Source organism: Pristiophorus japonicus, unplaced genomic scaffold, assembly GCF_044704955.1.
Source record: "Pristiophorus japonicus isolate sPriJap1 unplaced genomic scaffold, sPriJap1.hap1 HAP1_SCAFFOLD_304, whole genome shotgun sequence".
NCBI lineage: Eukaryota > Metazoa > Chordata > Chondrichthyes > Pristiophoridae > Pristiophorus > Pristiophorus japonicus.
This window is the reverse complement of record NW_027252824.1, coordinates 107618-127539: the sequence shown is the minus strand read 5'-3', so window position 1 is coordinate 127539 and position 19922 is coordinate 107618. Positions and strand designations below refer to the sequence as shown.

The 19922-nt window shown below is 57.2% G+C and overlaps 1 protein-coding gene across 1 annotated transcript in view; it reads right to left on the bottom strand.

Annotated features, from left to right (window-relative positions):
• The window catches only part of nphs1 (NPHS1 adhesion molecule, nephrin), a 133659-nt gene that overhangs the window by 15746 nt on the left and 97991 nt on the right, over window positions 1-19922 (bottom strand). The window contains exons 21-25 of the mRNA XM_070872301.1: window positions 19448-19559; window positions 16829-17010; window positions 15420-15479; window positions 11030-11054; window positions 6065-6200 (exon numbers count right to left, since the gene is read on the bottom strand). Of these exons, the coding sequence (XP_070728402.1) occupies window positions 6065-6200; window positions 11030-11054; window positions 15420-15479; window positions 16829-17010; window positions 19448-19559 (515 nt within the window). The remainder of the gene's footprint in view (window positions 1-6064; window positions 6201-11029; window positions 11055-15419; window positions 15480-16828; window positions 17011-19447; window positions 19560-19922) is intronic.

Genomic DNA, 19922 nt, shown 5'->3' with positions numbered 1-19922 from the left:
CGGGGCGGAGGAGGGGCGAGAGATCGGGGCGGAGGAGGGGCGAGAGATCGGGGCAGAGGAACGGCGAGAGATCGGGGCGGAGGAGCGGCGAGAGATCGGGGCGGAGGAGTATCGAGAGATGGGGGCGGAGGAGCGGCGAGAGATCGGGGCAGAGGAGGGGCGAGAGATCGGGGCGGAGGAACGGCGAGAGATCAGGGCGGAGGAGCGGCGAGAGATCGGGGCGGAGGAGTATCGAGAGATGGGGGCGGAGGAGCGGCGAGAGATCGGGGCGGAGGAGGGGCGAGAGATCGGGGCGGAGGAACGGCGAGAGATCGGGGCGGAGGAGCGGCGAGAGATCGGGGCGGAGGAGCGGCGAGAGATCGGGGCGGAGGAGGGGCGAGAGATCGGGGCGGAGGAGTATCGAGGAATCGGGGCGGAGGAGTATCGAGAGATCGGGGCGGAGGAGCGGCGAGAATTCGGGGCGGAGGAGGGGCGAGAATTCGGGGCGGAGGAGCGGCGAGGGATCGGGGCGGAGGAGTATCGAGGGATCGGGGCGGAGGAGGGGCGAGAATTCGGGGCGGAGGAGCGGCGACGGATCGGGGCGGAGGAGTATCGAGGGATCGGGGTGGAGGAGCGGCGAGAGATCGGGGCGAGGGAGCGGCGAGAGATCGGGGCGGAGGAGCGGAGAGAGATCGGGGCGGAGGAGCGGCGAGAGATCGGGGCGGAGGAGCGGCGAGAGATCGGGGCGGAGGAGCGGCGAGAGATCGGGGCGGAGGAGCGGCGAGAGATCGGGGCGGAGGAACGGCGAGAGATCGGGGCGGAGGAGTATCGAGGGATCGGGGCGGAGGAGCGGCGAGAGATCGGGGCGGAGGAGGGGCGAGAGATCGGGGCGGAGGAGCGGCGAGAGATCGGGGCGGAGGAGCGGCGAGAGATCGGGGCGGAGGAGAGGCGAGAGATCGGGGCGGAGGAGCGGCGAGAGATCGGGGCGGAGGAGCGGCGAGAGATCTGGGCGGAGGAACGGCGAGAGATCGGGGCGGAGGAACGGCGAGAGATCGGGGTGGAGGAACGGCGAGAGATCGGGGCGGAGGAGTATCGAGGAATCGGGGCGGAGGAGTATCGAGAGATCGGGGCGGAGGAGCGGCGAGAATTCGGGGCGGAGGAGGGGCGAGAATTCGGGGCGGAGGAGCGGCGAGGGATCGGGGCGGAGGAGTATCGAGGGATCGGGGTGGAGGAGCGGCGAGAGATCGGGGCGAGGGAGCGGCGAGAGATCGGGGCGGAGGAACGGCGAGAGATCGGGGCGGAGGAGCGGCGAGAGATCGGGGCGGAGGAGTATCGAGAGATCGGGGCGGAGGAGCGGCGAGAGATCGGGGCGGAGGAACGGCGAGAGATCGGGGGCGAGGGAGCGGCAAGAGATCGGGGCGGAGGAGCGGAGAGAGATCGGGGCGGAGGAGTATCGAGAGATCGGGGCGGAGGAGCGGCGAGAGATCGGGGCGGAGGAGCGGCGAGAGATCGGGGCGGAGGAACGGCGAGAGATCGGGGGCGAGGGAGCGGCGAGAGATCGGGGGCGGAGGAACGGCCAGAGATCGGGGCGGAGGAGGGGCGAGAGATCGGGGCGGAGGAGCGGCGAGAGATCGGGGCGGAGGAGCGGCGAGAGATCGGGGCGAGGGAGCGGCGAGAGATCGGGGCGGAGGAGTATCGAGAGATCGGGGCGGAGGAGCGGCGAGAGATCAGGGCGGAGGAGCGGTGAGAGATCGGGGCGAGGGAGCGGCGAGAGATCGGGGCGAGGGAGCGGCGAGAGATCGGGGCGAGGGAGCGGCGAGAGATCGGGGCGAGGGAGCGGCGAGAGATCGGGGCGAGGGAGCGGCGAGAGATCGGGGCGAGGGAGCGGCGAGAGATCGGGGCGAGGGAGCGGCGAGAGATCGGGGCGAGGGAGCGGCGAGAGATCGGGGCGGAGGAGCGGCGAGAGATCGGGGCAGAGGAGCGGCGAGAGATCGGGGCGGAGGAGCGGCGAGAGATCGGGGCGGAGGAGTATCGAGAGATCGGGGCGGAGGAGGGGCGAGAGATCGGGGCGGAGGAGCGGCGAGAGATCGGGGCGGAGGAGCAGCGAGAGATCGGGGTGGAGGAGCGGCGAGAGATCGGGGCGGAGGAACGGCGAGAGATCGGGGCGGAGGAGTATCGAGGGATCGGGGTGGAGGAGCGGCGAGAGATCGGGGCGGAGGAACAGCGAGAGATCGGGGCGGAGGAGCGGCGAGAGATCGGGGCGGAGGAGCGGCGAGAGATCGGGGCGGAGGAACGGCGAGAGATCGGGGCGGAGGAGGGGCGAGAGATCGGGGCGGAGGAGGGGCGAGAATTCGGGGCGGAGGAGGGGCGAGAGATCGGGGCGGAGGAACGGCGAGAGATCGGGGCGGAGGAGTATCGAGGAATCGGGGCGGAGGAGGGGCGAGAATTCGGGGCGGAGGAGCGGCGAGGGATCGGGGCGGAGGAGTATCGAGGGATCGGGGCGGAGGAGGGGCGAGAATTCGGGGCGGAGGAGCGGCGAGGGATCGGGGCGGAGGAGTATCGAGGGATCGGTGTGGAGGAGCGGCGAGAGATCGGGGCGAGGGAGCGGCGAGAGATCGGGGCGGAGGAACGGCGAGAGATCGGGGCGGAGGAGCGGCGAGAGATCGGGGGCGGAGGAGCGGCGAGAGATCGGGGCGGAGGAGCGGCGAGAGATCGGGGCGGAGGAACGGCGAGAGATCGGGGCGGAGGAACGGCGAGAGATCGGGGCGGAGGAGTATCGAGGAATCGGGGCGGAGGAGGGGCGAGAATTCGGGGCGGAGGAGCGGCGAGGGATCGGGGCGGAGGAGTATCGAGGGATCGGGGTGGAGGAGCGGCGAGAGATCGGGGCGGAGGAGTATCGAGGGATCGGGGTGGAGGAACGGCGAGAGATCGGGGCGGAGGAGCGGCGAGAGATCGGGGGCGAGGGAGCGGCGAGAGATCGGGGCGGAGGAGTATCGAGAGATCGGGGCGGAGGAGCGGCGAGAGATCGGGGGCGAGTGAGCGGCGAGAGATCGGGGCGGAGGAGCGGCGAGAGATCGGGGCAGAGGAGGGGCGAGAGATCAGGGCGGAGGAGCGGCGAGAGATCGGGGGCGAGGGAGCGGCGAGAGATCGGGGCGGAGGAGTATCGAGAGATCGGGGCGGAGGAGCGGCGAGAGATCAGGGCGGAGGAGCGGCGAGAGATCGGGGCGGAGGAGTATCGAGGGATCGGGGCGGAGGAGGGGCGAGAGATCGGGGCGGAGGAGCGGCGAGAGATCGGGGCGGAGGAGGGGCGAGAGATCGGGGCGGAGGAACGGCGAGAGATCGGGGCGGAGGAGCGGCGAGAGATCGGGGCGGAGGAGCGGGGAGAGATCGGGGCGGAGGAGTATCGAGAGATCGGGGCGGAGGAGCGGCGAGAGATCAGGGCGGAGGAGCGGCGAGAGATCGGGGCGGAGGAGCGGCGAGAGATCGGGGCGGAGGAGCGGGGAGAGATCGGGGCGGAGGAACGGCGAGAGATCGGGGCGGAGGAGCGGCGAGAGATCGGGGGCGAGGGAGCGGCGAGAGATCGGGGCGGAGGAGCGGCGAGAGATCGGGGCAGAGGAGCGGCGAGAGATCGGGGCGGAGGAGCGGCGAGAGATCGGGGCGGAGGAGCGGCGAGAGATCGGGGGCGAGGGAGCGGCGAGAGATCGGGGCGGAGGAGCGGCGAGAGATCGGGGCGGAGGAGCGGCGAGAGATCGGGGCGGAGGAGTATCGAGAGATCGGGGCGGAGGAGCGGCGAGAGATCGGGGCGGAGGAGCGGCGAGAGATCGGGGCGGAGGAACGGCGAGAGATCGGGGCGGAGGAGTATCGAGGAATCGGGGCGGAGGAGGGGCGAGAATTCGGGGCGGAGGAGCGGCGAGGGATCGGGGCGGAGGAGTATCGAGGGATCGGGGCGGAGGAGGGGCGAGAATTCGGGGCGGAGGAGCGGCGAGGGATCGGGGCGGAGGAGTATCGAGGGATCGGGGTGGAGGAGCGGCGAGAGATCGGGGCGAGGGAGCGGCGAGAGATCGGGGCGGAGGAACGGCGAGAGATCGGGGCGGAGGAGCGGCGAGGGATCGGGGCGGAGGAACGGCGAGGGATCGGGGCGGAGGAGTATCGAGGGATCGGGGTGGAGGAGCGGCGAGAGATCGGGGGCGAGGGAGCGGCGAGAGATCGGGGCGGAGGAGCGGCGAGAGATCGGGGCAGAGGAGCGGCGAGAGATCGGGGCGGAGGAGCGGCGAGAGATCGGGGCGGAGGAGTATCGAGAGATCGGGGCGGAGGAGCGGCGAGAGATCGGGGCGGAGGAGTATCGAGGAATCGGGGCGGAGGAGGGGCGAGAATTCGGGGCGGAGGAGCGGCGAGGGATCGGGGCGGAGGAGTATCGAGGGATCGGGGTGGAGGAGCGGCGAGAGATCGGGGCGGAGGAGTATCGAGGGATCGGGGTGGAGGAACGGCGAGAGATCGGGGCGGAGGAGCGGCGAGAGATCGGGGGCGAGGGAGCAGCGAGAGATCGGGGCGGAGGAGTATCGAGAGATCGGGGCGGAGGAGCGGCGAGAGATCGGGGCGGAGGAGTATCGAGAGATCGGGGCGGAGGAGCAGCGAGAGATCGGGGGCGAGGGAGCGGCGAGAGATCGGGGCGGAGGAGCGGCGAGAGATCGGGGCGGAGGTGCGGCGAGAGATCGGGGCGGAGGAGCGGCGAGAGATCGGGGCGGAGGAGCGGCGCGAGATCGGGGCGGAGGAGTATCGAGAGATCGGGGCGGAGGAGCGGCGAGAGATCGGGGCGGAGGAGCGGGGTGAGATCGGGGCGGAGGAGCGGCGAGAGATCGGGGCGGAGGAGTATCGAGGAATCGGGGCGGAGGAGGGGCGAGAATTCGGGGCGGAGGAGCGGCGAGGGATCGGGGCGGAGGAGTATCGAGGAATCGGGGCGGAGGAGTGGCGAGAGATCGGGGCGGAGGAGCGGTGAGGGATCGGGGCGGAGGAGTATCGAGAGATCGGGGCGGAGGAGCGGCGAGAGATCGGGGCGGAGGAGGGGCGAGAGATCGGGGCGGAGGAGCGGCGAGGGATCGGGGCGGAGGAGCGGCGAGAGATCGGGGCGGAGGAGTATCGAGAGATCGGGGCGGAGGAGCGGCGAGAGATCGGGGCGGAGGAGGGGCGAGAGATCGGGGCGGAGGAGGGGCGAGAGATCGGGGCGGAGGAGGGGCGAGAGATCGGGGCGGAGGAGGGGCGAGAGATCGGGGCGGAGGAGCGGAGAGAGATCGGTGCGGAGGAGCGGCGAGAGATCGGGGCGGAGGAGGGGCGAGAGATCGGGGCGGAGGAGCGGGGTGAGATCGGGCGGAGGAGCGGCGAGAGATCGGGGCGGAGGAGCGGCGAGAGATCGGTGCGGAGGAGCGGCGAGAGATCGGGGCGGAGGAGTATCGAGAGATCGGGGCGGAGGAGCGGGGTGAGATCGGGGCGGAGGAGCGGCGAGAGATCGGGGCGGAGGAGCGGCGAGAGATCGGGGCGGAGGAGCGGGGAGAGATCGGGGCGGAGGAGCGGCGAGAGATCGGGGCGGAGGAGGGGCGAGAGATCGGGGCGGAGGAGCGGCGAGAGATCGGGGCGGAGGAGCGGGGAGAGATCGGGGCGGAGGGTTTGGGGCTGAGAAGAGCCGAGGGCCCAGGGGCCCAGGACCAGCCCACACTGTGCGATATGTCAGCACTAGGTCCATGCAGCAGAGCTGGTCTCCAGTCGTCCTGGTTAACCCTTGCCACTGGACCAAGACCTTGATCTGTCAAGCCCCGTGTGGTGGCTGGTGTGTAACAGTCACCCCACGTTAAAACAATCCACCCACAGGCATCTTCCACCCTTCAGGATGTAGTTCGGGATCTGGAATATCAGGTCCTTCATTGAAACACCTGTGAACTCGTGCGAAAGCAAGCTCTCCTGGTGTGAGGGAACGGTTATGATGACGATTGCGATCCTGCAATCCTTGGCAGACACCGACAGGCTCGGTGTCTCGATCGCCAGCTCACAGCTCATTCACTGACCCGAGGGCAGGGAGGGGTATCAGACGTACCGACAGTGACGTGCTCCCATCGTAGCTCTCGTAGGTTCGATAACTCCGGTCCGATTCTGTGTCGATCAGCAGAGTCTGTTTGGTGTTCGTGTTCACCAACTCATCCCCATAATCATTCAAGGTCAACCGCTTCACTCTGCGAAGAGACAAGGCACAAACTCGATAGGGCAGGTACAGGGGGTTAGATATAGAGTAAAGCTCCCTCTACACTGTCCCATCAACACTCCCAGGGCAGGTACAGGGGGTTAGATACTGAGTAAAGCTCCCTCTACACTGTCCCATCAAACACTCCCAGGGCAGGTACAGCACGGGGTTAGATACAGAGTAAAGCTCCCTCTACACTGTCCCATCAAACACTCCCAGGGCAGGTACAGGTGGTTAGATACAGAGTAAAGCTCCCTCTACACTGTCCCATCAAACACTCCCAGGGCAGGTACAGGGGGTTAGGTACAGAGTAAAGCTCCCTCTACACTGTCCCATCAAACACTCCCAGGGAAGGTACAGGGGGTTAGATACAGAGTAAAGCTCACTCTACACTGTCCCATCAAACACTCCCAGGGCAGGTACAGGGGGTTAGATACAGAATAAAGCTCCCTCTACACTGTCCCATCAAACACTCCCAGGGCAGGTACAGGGGGTTAGATACAGAATAAAGCTCCCTCTACACTGTCCCATCAAACACTCCCAGGGCAAGTACAGGGGGTTAGATACAGAGTAAAGCTCCCCCTACACTGTCCCATCAAACACTCCCAGGGCAGGTACAGGGGGTTAGATACAGAGTAAAGCTCCCTCAACACTGTCCCATCAAACACTCCCAGGGCAGGTACAGAGGGTTAGATACAGAGTAAAGCTCCCTCTACACAGTCCCCTCAAACACTCCCAGGGTAGGTACAGGGGGTTATATACAGAGTAAAGCTCCCTCTACACTGTCCCATTAAAAACTCCCAGGAAAGGTACAGGGGGTTAGATACAGAACAAAGCTCCCTCTACACTGTCCCATCAAACACTCCCAGGGCAAGTACAGGGGGTTAGATACAGAGTAAAGCTCTCTCTACACTGTCCCATCAAACACTCCCAGGGCAGGTACAGGGGGTTAGATACAGAGTAAAGCTCCCTCTACACTGTCCCATCAAACACTCCCAGGGCAGGTACAGGTGGTTAGATACAGAGTAAAGCTCCCTCTACACTGTCCCATCAAACACTCCCAGGGCAGGTACAGGGGGTTAGGTACAGAGTAAAGCTCCCTCTACACTCTCCCATCAAACACTCCCAGGGAAGGTACAGGGGGCTAGATACAGAGTAAAGCTCACTCTACACAGTCCCCTCAAACACTCCCAGGGTAGGTACAGGGGGTTAGATACAGAGTAAAGCTCCCTCTACACTGTCCCATCAAAAACTCCCAGGAAAGGTACAGGGGGTTAGATACAGAGTAAAGCTCCCTCTACACTGTCCCATCAAACACTCCCAGGGCAGGTACAGGGGGTTAGTTACAGAGTAAAGCTCCCTCGACACTGTCCCACCAAACAATCCCAGGGCAGGTACAGGGGGTTCGATAAAGAGTAAAGCTCCCTCTACACTGTCCCCTCAAACACTCCCACGGTAGGTACAGTGGTTAGATACAGAGTACAGCTCCCACTACACTGTCCCATCAAACACTCCCAGGGCAGGTACAGCACGGGCTAGATACAGAGTAAAGCTCCCTCGATACTGTCCCATCAAACACTCCCAGGACAGGTACAGGGGGTTAGATACAGAGTAAAGCTCCCTCTACACTGTCCCATCAAACAATCCCAGGGCAGGTACAGGGGGTTAGTTACAGAGTAAAGCTCCCTCGACACTGTCCCATCAAACACTCCCAGGGCAGGTACAGGGGATTCGATAAAGAGTAAAGCTCCCTCTACACTGTCCCATCAAACAATCCCAGGGCAGGTACAGGGGATTCGATAAAGAGTAAAGCTCCCTCTACACTGTCCCATCAAACAATCCCAGGGCAGGTACAGGGGGTTAGATACAGAGTAAAGCTCCCTCTACAATTTCCCCTTAAACACTCCCAGGGTAGGTACAGTGGGTTAGATACAGAGTACAGCTCCCACTACACTGTCCCATCAAACACTCCCAGGGCAGGTACAGCACGGGTTAGATACAGAGTAAAGCTCCCTCTACAGTGTCCCATCAAACACTCCCAGGGCAGGTACATCACGGGTTAGATACAGAGTAAAGCTCCCTCTACACTGTCCCATCAAACACTCCCAGGGCAGGTACAGGGGGTTAGATACAGAGTAAAGCTCCCTCTACACTGTCCCATCAAACACTCCCAGGGCAGGTACAGGGGGTTAGAGACAGAGTAAAGCTCCCTCAACAGTGTCCCATCAAACACTCCCAGGGCAGGTACAGGGGGTTAGATACAGAATAAAGCTCCCTCTACACTGCTCCATCAAACACTCCCAGGGCAGGTACAGGGGGTTAGATACAGAGTAAAGCTCCCTCTACACTGTCCCATCAAACACTCCCAGGGCAGGTACAGGGGGTTAGATACAGAGTAAAGCTCCCTCTACACTGTCCCATCAAACACTCCCAGGGCAGGTACAGGGGGTTAGATACAGAGTAAAGCTCCCTCTACACTGTCCCGTCAAACACTCCCAGGGCAGGTACAGGGGGTTAGATACAGAGTAAAGCTCACTCTACACTGTCCCATCAAACACTCCCAGGGCAGGTACAGGGGGTTAGATACAGAATAAAGCTCCCTCTACACTGTCCCATCAAACACTCCCAGGGCAGGTACAGGGGGTTAGATACAGAATAAAGCTCCCTCTACACTGTCCCATCAAACACTCCCAGGGCAAGTACAGGGGGTTAGATACAGAGTAAAGCTCCCCCTACACTGTCCCATCAAACACTCCCAGGGCAGGTACAGGGGGTTAGATACAGAGTAAAGCTCCCTCTACACTGTCCCATCAAACACTCCCAGGGCAGGTACAGAGGGTTAGATACAGAGTAAAGCTCCCTCTACACAGTCCCCTCAAACACTCCCAGGGTAGGTACAGGGGGTTATATACAGAGTAAAGCTCCCTCTACACTGTCCCATTAAAAACTCCCAGGAAAGGTACAGGGGGTTAGATACAGAACAAAGCTCCCTCTACACTGTCCCATTAAACACTCCCAGGGCAAGTACAGGGGGTTAGATACAGAGTAAAGCTCTCTCTACACTGTCCCATCAAACACTCCCAGGGCAGGTACAGGGGGTTAGATACAGAGTAAAGCTCCCTCTACACTGTCCCATCAAACACTCCCAGGGCAGGTACAGGTGGTTAGATACAGAGTAAAGCTCCCTCTACACTGTCCCATCAAACACTCCCAGGGCAGGTACAGGGGGTTAGGTACAGAGTAAAGCTCCCTCTACACTCTCCCATCAAACACTCCCAGGGAAGGTACAGGGGGCTAGATACAGAGTAAAGCTCACTCTACACAGTCCCCTCAAACACTCCCAGGGTAGGTACAGGGGGTTAGATACAGAGTAAAGCTCCCTCTACACTGTCCCATCAAAAACTCCCAGGAAAGGTACAGGGGGTTAGATACAGAGTAAAGCTCCCTCTACACTGTCCCATCAAATACTCCCAGGGCAGGTACAGGGGGTTAGATACAGAGTAAAGCTCCCTCGATACTGTCCCATCAAACACTCCCAGGACAGGTACAAGGGGTTAGATACAGAGTAAAGCTCCCTCTACACTGTCCCATCAAACACTCCCAGGGCAGGTACAGGGGGTTAGTTGCAGAGTAAAGCTCCCTCGACACTGTCCCACCAAACAATCCCAGGGCAGGTACAGGGGGTTCGATAAAGAGTAAAGCTCCCTCTACACTGTCCCCTCAAACACTCCCACGGTAGGTACAGTGGTTAGATACAGAGTACAGCTCCCACTACACTGTCCCATCAAACACTCCCAGGGCAGGTACAGCACGGGCTAGATACAGAGTAAAGCTCCCTCGATACTGTCCCATCAAACACTCCCAGGACAGGTACAGGGGGTTAGATACAGAGTAAAGCTCCCTCTACACTGTCCCATCAAACAATCCCAGGGCAGGTACAGGGGGTTAGTTACAGAGTAAAGCTCCCTCGACACTGTCCCATCAAACACTCCCAGGGCAGGTACAGGGGATTCGATAAAGAGTAAAGCTCCCTCTACACTGTCCCATCAAACAATCCCAGGGCAGGTACAGGGGATTCGATAAAGAGTAAAGCTCCCTCTACACTGTCCCATCAAACAATCCCAGGGCAGGTACAGGGGGTTAGATACAGAGTAAAGCTCCCTCTACAATTTCCCCTTAAACACTCCCAGGGTAGGTACAGGGGGTTAGATACAGAGTACAGCTCCCACTACACTGTCCCATCAAACACTCCCAGGGCAGGTACAGCACGGGTTAGATACAGAGTAAAGCTCCCTCTACAGTGTCCCATCAAACACTCCCAGGGCAGGTACATCACGGGTTAGATACAGAGTAAAGCTCCCTCTACACTGTCCCATCAAACACTCCCAGGGCAGGTACAGGGGGTTAGATACAGAGTAAAGCTCCCTCTACACTGTCCCATCAAACACTCCCAGGGCAGGTACAGGGGGTTAGAGACAGAGTAAAGCTCCCTCAACAGTGTCCCATCAAACACTCCCAGGGCAGGTACAGGGGGTTAGATACAGAATAAAGCTCCCTCTACACTGCTCCATCAAACACTCCCAGGGCAGGTACAGGGGGTTAGATACAGAGTAAAGCTCCCTCTACACTGTCCCATCAAACACTCCCAGGGCAGGTACAGGGGGTTAGATACAGAGTAAAGCTCCCTCTACACTGTCCCATCAAACACTCCCAGGGCAGGTACAGGGGGTTAGATACAGAGTAAAGCTCCCTCTACACTGTCCCGTCAAACACTCCCAGGGCAGGTACAGGGGGTTAGATACAGAGTGAATTTGATCTCACCTTCCTGATGTTGCTGTGTCTTTTCCTGTAACGTAGAAAAAGCAGAAAATGAATCTAATTTACCCGAGAGGGAGTGGGTGAGTGGTGTGGGGGAGGGGAGTGTGTGAGGGGTGTGGGGGAGGGGGAGGGGGAGGGGTGTGGGAAGTGGCGTGTGGGAGGGGTATGGTGGAGGGTGTGGTTTAGGTGTGAGGGTGTGGGGCAGGTGAGAGGGTGTGGGGCGTGAGGGAGGGGGAAGGGGTGTTCAGTAGGCGGCAGGTTTGAGGGACACCATCGTTTACCTGTTGACCTTCTCACTCTCGCTCTCTGAACATGCCGCGCGATGATTCCGCAGTTGAAGAGCAGGAGGAGAACAGAGAAAATCAGCAGCGGGATGAGGAGGGGGAGCGGCAGCACGAGTCCAGCTGTTGGAGAGAGACAAGAGTTAGAGAGACCTGGCACTCCCTCAGTACTGCCCCTCCGACAGTGTGGCACTCCCTCAGTACTGCCCCTCCGACAGTGTGGCACTACCTCAGTACTGCCCCTCCGACAGTGCGGCACTCCCTCAGTACTGCCCCTCCGACAGTGCGGCACTCCCTCAGTACTGCCCCTCCGACAGTGCAGCACTCCCTCAGTACTGCCCCTCCGACAGTGCGGCACTCTCTCAGTACTGCCCCTCCGACAGTGCGGCACTCCCTCAGTACTGCCCCTCCGACAGTGCGGCACTCCCTCAGTACTGCCCCTCCGACAGTGCGGCACTCCCTCAGTACTGCCCCTCCGACAGTGCGGCACTCCCTCAGTACTGCCCCTCCGACAGTGCGGCACTCCCTCAGTACTGCCCCTCCGACAGTGCGGGGCTCCCTCAGTACTGCCCCTCCGACAGTGCGGGGCTCCCTCAGTACTGCCCCTCCGACAGTGCAGCACTCCCTCAGTATTGCCCCTCCGACAGTGCGGCGCTCCCTCATTACTGCCACTCCGACAGCGCGGCATTCCCTCAGTACTGCCCCTCCGACAGTGCGGCACTCCCTCAGTACTGCCCCTCCGACAGTGCGGCGCTCCCTCAGTACTGCCCCTCCGACAGTGCGGCGCTCCCTCAGTACTGCCCCTCCGACAGTGCGGCGCTCCCTCAGTACTGCCACTCCGATAGTGCGGCGCTCCCTCAGTACTGCCCCTCCGACAGTGCGGCGCTCCCTCAGTACTGCCCCTCCGACAGTGCGGCACTTCCTCAGTACTGCCCCTCTGACAAAGCGGCTTTCATAAACATAAGAACATAAGAATTAGGAACAGGAGTAAGCCATCTAGCCCCTCGGCCTGCTCCGCCATTCAACAAGATCATGGCTGATCTGGCCGTGGACTCAGCTCCACTTACCCGCCCTCTCCCCGTAACCCTTAATTCCCTTATTGGTTAAAAATCTATCTATCTGTGATTTGAATACATTCAATGAGCTAGCCTCAACTGCTTCCCTGGGGCAGAGAATTCCACAGATTCACAACCCTCTGGGAGAAGAAATTCCTTCTCAACTCGGTTTTAAATTGGCTCCCCCATATTTTGAGGCTGTGCCCCCTAGTTCTAGTCTCCCCCACCAGTGGAAACAACCTCTCTGCCTCTATCTTGTCTATCCCTTTCATTATTTTAAATGTTTCTATAAGATCACCCCTCATCCTTCTGAACTCCAAGGAGTAAAGACCCAGTCTACTCAATCTATCATCATAAGGTAGCCCCCTCATCTCCGGAATCAGCCTAGTGAATCGTCTCTGTACCCCCTCCAAAGCCAGTATATCCTTCCTTAAGTAAGGTGACCAAAACTGCACGCAGTACTCCAGGTGCGGCCTCACCAATACCCTGTACAGTTGCAGCAGGACCTCCCTGCTTTTGTACTCCATCCCTCTCGCAATGAAGGCCAACATTCCATTCGCCTTCCTGATTACCTGCTGCACCTGCAAACTAACTTTTTGGGATTCATGCACAAGGACCCCCAGGTCCCTCTGCACCGCAGCATGTTGTAATTTCTCCCCATTCAAATAATATTCCCTTTTACTGTTTTTTTCCCCAAGGTGGATGACCTCACACTTTCCGACATTGTATTCCATCTGCCAAACCTTAGCCCATTCGCTTAACCTATCCAAATCTCTTTGCAGCCTCTCTGTGTCCTCTACACAACCCGCTTTCCCACTAATCTTTGTGCCATCTGCAAATTTTGTTACACTACACTCTGTCCCCTCTTCCAAGTCATCTATGCATATTGTAAACAGTTGTGGTCCCAGCACCGATCCCTGTGGCACACCACTAACCACCGATTTCCAACCTGAAAAAGACCCATTTATCCCGACTCTCTGCTTTCTGTTTGCCAGCCAATTCTCTATCCATGCTAATACATTTCCCCTGACTCCACGTACCTTTATCTTCTGCAGTAACCTTTTGTGTGGCACCTTATCGAATGCCTTTTGGAAATCTAAATACACCACATCCATCGGTACACCTCTATCCACCATGCTCGTTATATCCTCAAAGAATTCCAGTAAATTGGTTAAACATGATTTCCCCTTCATGAATCCATGCTGCGTCTGCTTGATTGCACTATTCCTATCTAGATGTTCCGCTATTTCTTCCTTAATGATAGTTTCAAGCATTTTCCCCACTACAGATGTTAAACTAACCGGCCTATAGTTACCTGCCTTTTGTCTGCCCCCTTTTTTAAACAGAGGCGTTACATTAGCTGCTTTCCAATCCGCTGGTACCTCCCCAGAGTCCAGAGAATTTTGGTAGATTATAACGAATGCATCTGCTATAACTTCCGCCATCTCTTTTAATACCCTGGGATGCATTTCATCAGGACCAGGGGACTTGTCTACCTTGAGTCCCATTAGCCTGTCCAGCACTACCTCCCTAGTGATAGTGATTGTCTCGAGGTCCTCCCTTCCAACATTCCTTTGACCAGCAATTTTTGGCATTTTTTTTGTGTCTTCCACTGTGAAGACCGAAGCAAAATAATTGTTTAAGGTCTCAGCCATTTCCACATTTCCCATTATTAAATCCCCCTTCTCATCTTCGAAGGGACCAACATTTACTTGAGTCACTCTTTTCCGTTTTATATATCGGTGAAAGCTTTTACTATCTGTTTTTATGTTTTGCGCAAGTTTACCTTCGTAATCTATCTTTCCTTTCTTTATTGCTTTCTTAGTCATTCTTTGCTGTCGTTTAAAATTTTCCCAATCCTCTAGTTTCCCACTAACCTTGGCCACCTTATACGCATTGGTTTTTAATTTGATACTTTCCTTTATTTCCTTGGTTATCCAAGGCTGGTTATCCCTTCTCTTACCGCCCTTCTTTTTCACTGGAATATATTTTTGTTGCGCACTATGAAAGAGCTCATTAAAAGTCCTCCACTGTTCCTCAATTGTGCCACCGTTTAGTCTGTGTTTCCAGTCTACTTTAGCCAACTCTGCCCTCATCCCACTGTAGTCCCCTTTGTTTACGCATAGTACGCTCGTTTGAGACACTACTTCCTCACCCTCAATCTGTATTACAAATTCAACCATACTGTGATCACTCATTCCGAGAGGATCTTTTACTGGGAGATCGTTTATTATTCCTGTCTCATTACACAGGACCAGATCTAAGATAGCTTGCTCCCTTGTAGGTTCTGTAACATACTGCTCTAAGAAACAATCCCGTATGCATTCTATGAATTCCTCCTCCAGGCTACCCCGTGCGATTTGATTTGACCAAACGATATGTACTGCCCCTCCGACAGTGCAGCGCTCCCTCAGTACCGCCCCTCCGACAGTGCGGCACTCCCTCAGCACTGCCCCTCCGACAGTGTGGCACTCCCTCAGTACTGCCCATCCGACATTGTGGCACTCCTTCAGTACCGCCCCTCCGACAATGCGGCACTCCCTCAGTACTGCCCCTCCGACAGTGCGGTGCTCCCTCAGCACTGCCCCTCCGACAGTGTGGCACTCCCTCAGTACTGCCCCTCCGACAGTGTAGCACTCCCTCTGTACTGCCCCTCCGACAGTGTGGCACTCCCTCAGTACTGCCCCTCCGACAGTGTGGCGCTCCCTCAGTACTGCCCCTCCGACAGTGCGGCGCTCCCTCAGTACTGCCCCTCCGACAGTGTGGCACTCCCTCAGCACTGCCCCTCCGACAGTGTGGCACTCCCTCAGCACTGCCCCTCCGACAGTGTGGCACTCCCTCAGCACTGCCCCTCCGACAGTGCGGCAGTCCCTCAGTACTGCCCCTCCGACAGTGCGGCACTCCCTCAGTACTGTCCCTCCGACAGTGTGGCACTCCCTCAGTACTGCCCCTCCGACAGTGCGGCACTCCCTCAGTACTGCCCCTCCGACAGTGTGGCACTCCCTCAGCACTGCTCCTCCGACACACGGACACATGTCTCAAATATCAAACACTTACCTGAACCGGGGTCCGGAGCCAGAAGTGAGGCAGTTGGGAATGGATCACGTTCTGGTTTACCTGTGAACACGGACACAAAATCAGAATCTCTTAGTCTGTCCCACTCTCAGACACTATCAGGATATCAGAAATAGGAGCAGGAGTCAGCCATTCGGCCCCTCGAGCCTGCTCCGCCATTTAATACGACCATGGCTGATCCGATCATGGACTCAGCTCCACTTCCCCGCCCGCTCCCCATAACCCTTCACTCCCTTATCGCTCAAAAATCTGTCTATCTCCACATTAATATATTCAATGACCCAGCCTCCACAGCTCTCTGGGGCAGAGAATTCCACAGATTTACAACCCTCTGAGAGAAGAAATTCCTCCTCATCTCAGTCCTAAATGGCCGACCCCTTATCCTGAGACTGTGACCCCTGGTTCTAGACTCCCCAGCCCGGGGGGGAAACATCCTCCCTGCATCTACCCTGTCAAGCCCTGTAACAATTGTGTGTGTTTCAATAAGATCACCTCTCATTCTTCTAAACTCTAGAGAATATCAGCCCAGTCTACTCAATCTCTCCTCATAGGACAATCCCCCCATCCCAGGAATCAGTCTGGTGAACCTTCGCTGCACTCCCTCTATGGCAAGTATATCCTTCCTTAGGTAAGGAGACCCAAACTGTACGCAATCATAATCATTATCATAGTCAGTCCCTCGGAATAGAGGAAGACTTGCCTCCATTCTTAACATGAGTCCTTAGGTGGCTGAACAGCCCAATATGGGAACCACAGTCCCTGTCACAGGTGGGACAGATAGTGGTTGAGGGAAGGGGAGGGTGGTACTGGTTTGCCGCACGCTCCTTCCGCTGCCTGCGCTTGGTTTCTGCACGCTCTCGGCGACGAGACTCGAGGTGCTCAGCGCCCCTCCCGGATGCACTTCCTCCACTTAGGGCGGACTGGTCTTTGGGCCAGGGACTCCCAGGTGTCGGTGGGGATGTTGCACTTTATCAGGGAGGCTTTGAGGGTGGTCCCTTGTAACGTTTCCTCTGCCCACCTTTGGCTCGTTTGCCCGTGAAGGAGTTCCGAGTAGAGCGCTTGCTTTGGGGAGTCTCGTGTCTGGGGGACATGCGGACAATGTGGCCCTGCCCAGCGGAGCTGGTCGAGTGTGGTCAGTGCTTCGATGCTGGGGATGTTGGGCCTGGTCGAGGACGCTAACGTTGGTGCATCTGTCCTCCCGGGGGATTTGTAGGATCTTGCGCAGACATCGTTGGTGGTATTTCTCCAGATGCACAATACTCCAGGTGTGGTCTCCCCAGGGCCCGATCCAGGCGGACACTGCGAGCATTGGTCATGTGGTCGTCACGTTAATGCGGTGTGCCCCCCTGTTCCCTGGGGCTGAGGGTGGGGTGGATTTTGAGAACCCTTACCTGAGGTGATAACAGTCAGCCCAAGGCCTTGATCCACGTAGTCTCCAGCGCCCAGAGCGTTGAGTGCGTTGATGGAGAAATTATACGGTGTCCGCGGTCTTAGCCCGGTGATTGTGAAAATCGTCGCCTGAGGGGGATAAACGCCCACATAAAGGTAGCCCTTGGCCTCCGTCCAGATATACCTACAGAATCCAACAGCACACGATTACTGAGTACTCAGTGTTAACCTTGTATCGAACCTCAGTTAGACCACACTGGGAGCACTGTGTACAGTTCTGGTCTCCATATACCTGGGTTAGACCACACTGGGAGCACTGTGCACAGTTCTGGTCTCCATATACCTGGGTTAGACCACACTGGGAGCACTGTGTACAGTTCTGGTCTCCATATACCTGGGTTAGACCACACTGGGAGCACTGTGCACAGTTCTGGTCTCCATATACCTGGGTTAGACCACACTGGGAGCACCGTGCACAGTTCTGGTCTCCATATACCTGGGTTAGACCACACTGGGAGCACCGTGCACAGTTCTGGTCTCCATATACCAGGGTTAGACTACACTGGGAGCACTGTGCACAGTTCTGGTCTCCATATACCTGGGTTAGACCACACTGGGAGCACTGTGCACAGTTCTGGTCTCCATATACCTGGGTTAGACCACACTTGGAGCACTGTGCACAGTTCTGGTCTCCATATACCTGGGTTAGACCACACTGGGAGCACTGTGCACAGTTCTGGTCTCCATATACCTGGGTTAGACCACACTTGGAGCACTGTGCACAGTTCTGGTCTCCATATACCTGGGTTAGACCACACTTGGAGCACTGTGCACAGTTCTGGTCTCCATATACCTGGGTTAGACCACACTTGGAGCACCGTGCACAGTTCTGGTCTCCATGGACCTGGGTTAGACCTCACTTGGAGCACTGTGCACAGTTCAGGAGAAACTTCTTTACCCAGAGAGGGGTGAGAATGGGGAACTCGCTCCCACAGGGAGGGGTCGAGGCGAGGAGCAGAGATACATTTAAGGGAAGCTGGATACACACATGAGGGGGGGGCAAGGAATAGAAGGATGGGGTGATGGGGGGAGATGGAGAAGGGAGGGAGGAGGCTGATGTGGAACATAAACCCCAGCACGGAACGGTCACTGGGACTCCAGTGTTCCTGACACCATGGTTCGCTGTAGGAAAAATAACACAAGGCCTCCCAGATCGACTGAATAGAATCGACAATCAGAGAGAAAAATAGGTCTGAGGGAAATATTGTACATTGGTCTAACATTATATACCTATTTTTGCAGAGACAAAATCTTTACTATTACCTGTGTTATTATGCAATATATTTAATATATGTTAATATATAAGATATAATATTAATATATTAACGTATAACTCCACTGTAATAATTTGTTATTATATTAATGTCTATACCTATATATGAATGTATCTATATACATTAATTGGCAGAAATAATTGAAAAGCAATTATTATTTAAATGGAGAAAGATTGCAAAGTGCCGCAGTACAGAGGGACCTGGGGGTAATTGTACATGAAACGCAAAAGGTTAGTATGCAGGTACAGCAAGTGATCAGGAAGGCCAATGGTATCTTGGCCTTTATTGCAAAGGGGATGGAGTATAAAAGCAGGGAAGTCTTGCTCCAGTTATACAGGGTATTGGTGAGGCCACACCTGGAGTACTGCGTGCAGTTTTGCTCTCCGTATTTACGAAAGGATATACTTGCTTTGGAGGCAGTTCAGAGAAGGTTCACTCGGTTGATTCCAGGGATGAGGGGGTTGACTTATGAGGAAAGGTTGAGTAGGTTGGGCCTCTACTCATTGGAGTTCAGAAGAATGAGAGGTGATCTTATGGAAACGTATAAGATTATGAGGGGGCTCGACAAGGTGGATGCAGAGAGGATGTTCCCACTGATGGGGGAGACTAGAACTAGGGGGCATGGTCTTAGAATAAGGGGCCGCCCATTTAAAACTGAGATGAGGAGGAATTTCTTCTCTCAGAGGGTTGTAAATCTGTGGAATTCTCTGCCTCAGAGAGCTGTGGAGACCGGGACATTGAATATATTTAAGGTGGAGATAGACAGATTTTTGAGCGATAAGGGAGTGAAGGGTTATGGGGAGCGGGCGGGGAAGTGGAGCTGTGTCCATGATCGGATCAGCCATGGTCGTATTGAATGGCAGAGCAGGCTCGAGGGGCCGAATGGCCCACTCCTGCTCCTGTTTCTGATGTTCTTATATAATATACCAATATACGGAACAGAATATATACTCGCCTGTTTTATTTCACATGTTATTGAGAGAAATTTGCATATATGTAAAGGAATCTCGTATTGCAATGTTACCAGAACAAGAATATTTACCGCCTGGATACAGAATAAATGCTTTCATTGTTGACTATCCTGGCCTATATTTCCGTACCCAGAATCGGCGCCATACACAGAATGTAATGAAGAGGAACAAAGTTAACCATCAAACCATTTGGAGCAGTTTCCCCCAGACCCATCAGACCCAGTCTTTGCCCACCTGCCCTCGGTCACCCACCCCCCACCGCTGCCCCACCCCTCTCTCCCTCGGGTGAGGTCGTCATCCCCCCAGGCCCCCTTACCTGACTTGGAACCGTTGCTCCAGACCCCCATCGAAGCCCGCCCTCCAGGCCAGTGTGACAGAGTTGTGGGTTTTACTCAGTATCTTCAGCCCGGTCGGAGGATCGGGTCTGCCTGGTGAGAGAAGGGGAGACCGAGGGGGTTAACACGCAGGGCACAGCAAGTGATCAGGAAGGCCAATGGTATCTTGGCCTTTATTGCAAAGGGGGATGGAGTATAAAAGCAGGGAAGTCTTGCTCCAGTTATACAGGGTATAGGTGAGGCCACACCTGGAGTACTGCGTGCAGTTTTGGTTTCCGTATTTACGAAAGGATATACTTGCTTTGGAGGCAGTTCAGAGAAGGTTCACTCGGTTGATTCCGGGGATGAGGGGGTTGACTTATGAGGAAAGGTTGAGGAGGTTGGGCCTCTACTCATTGGAATTCAGAAGAATGAGAGGTGATCTTATCGAAACGTATCAGATTATGAGGGGGCTCG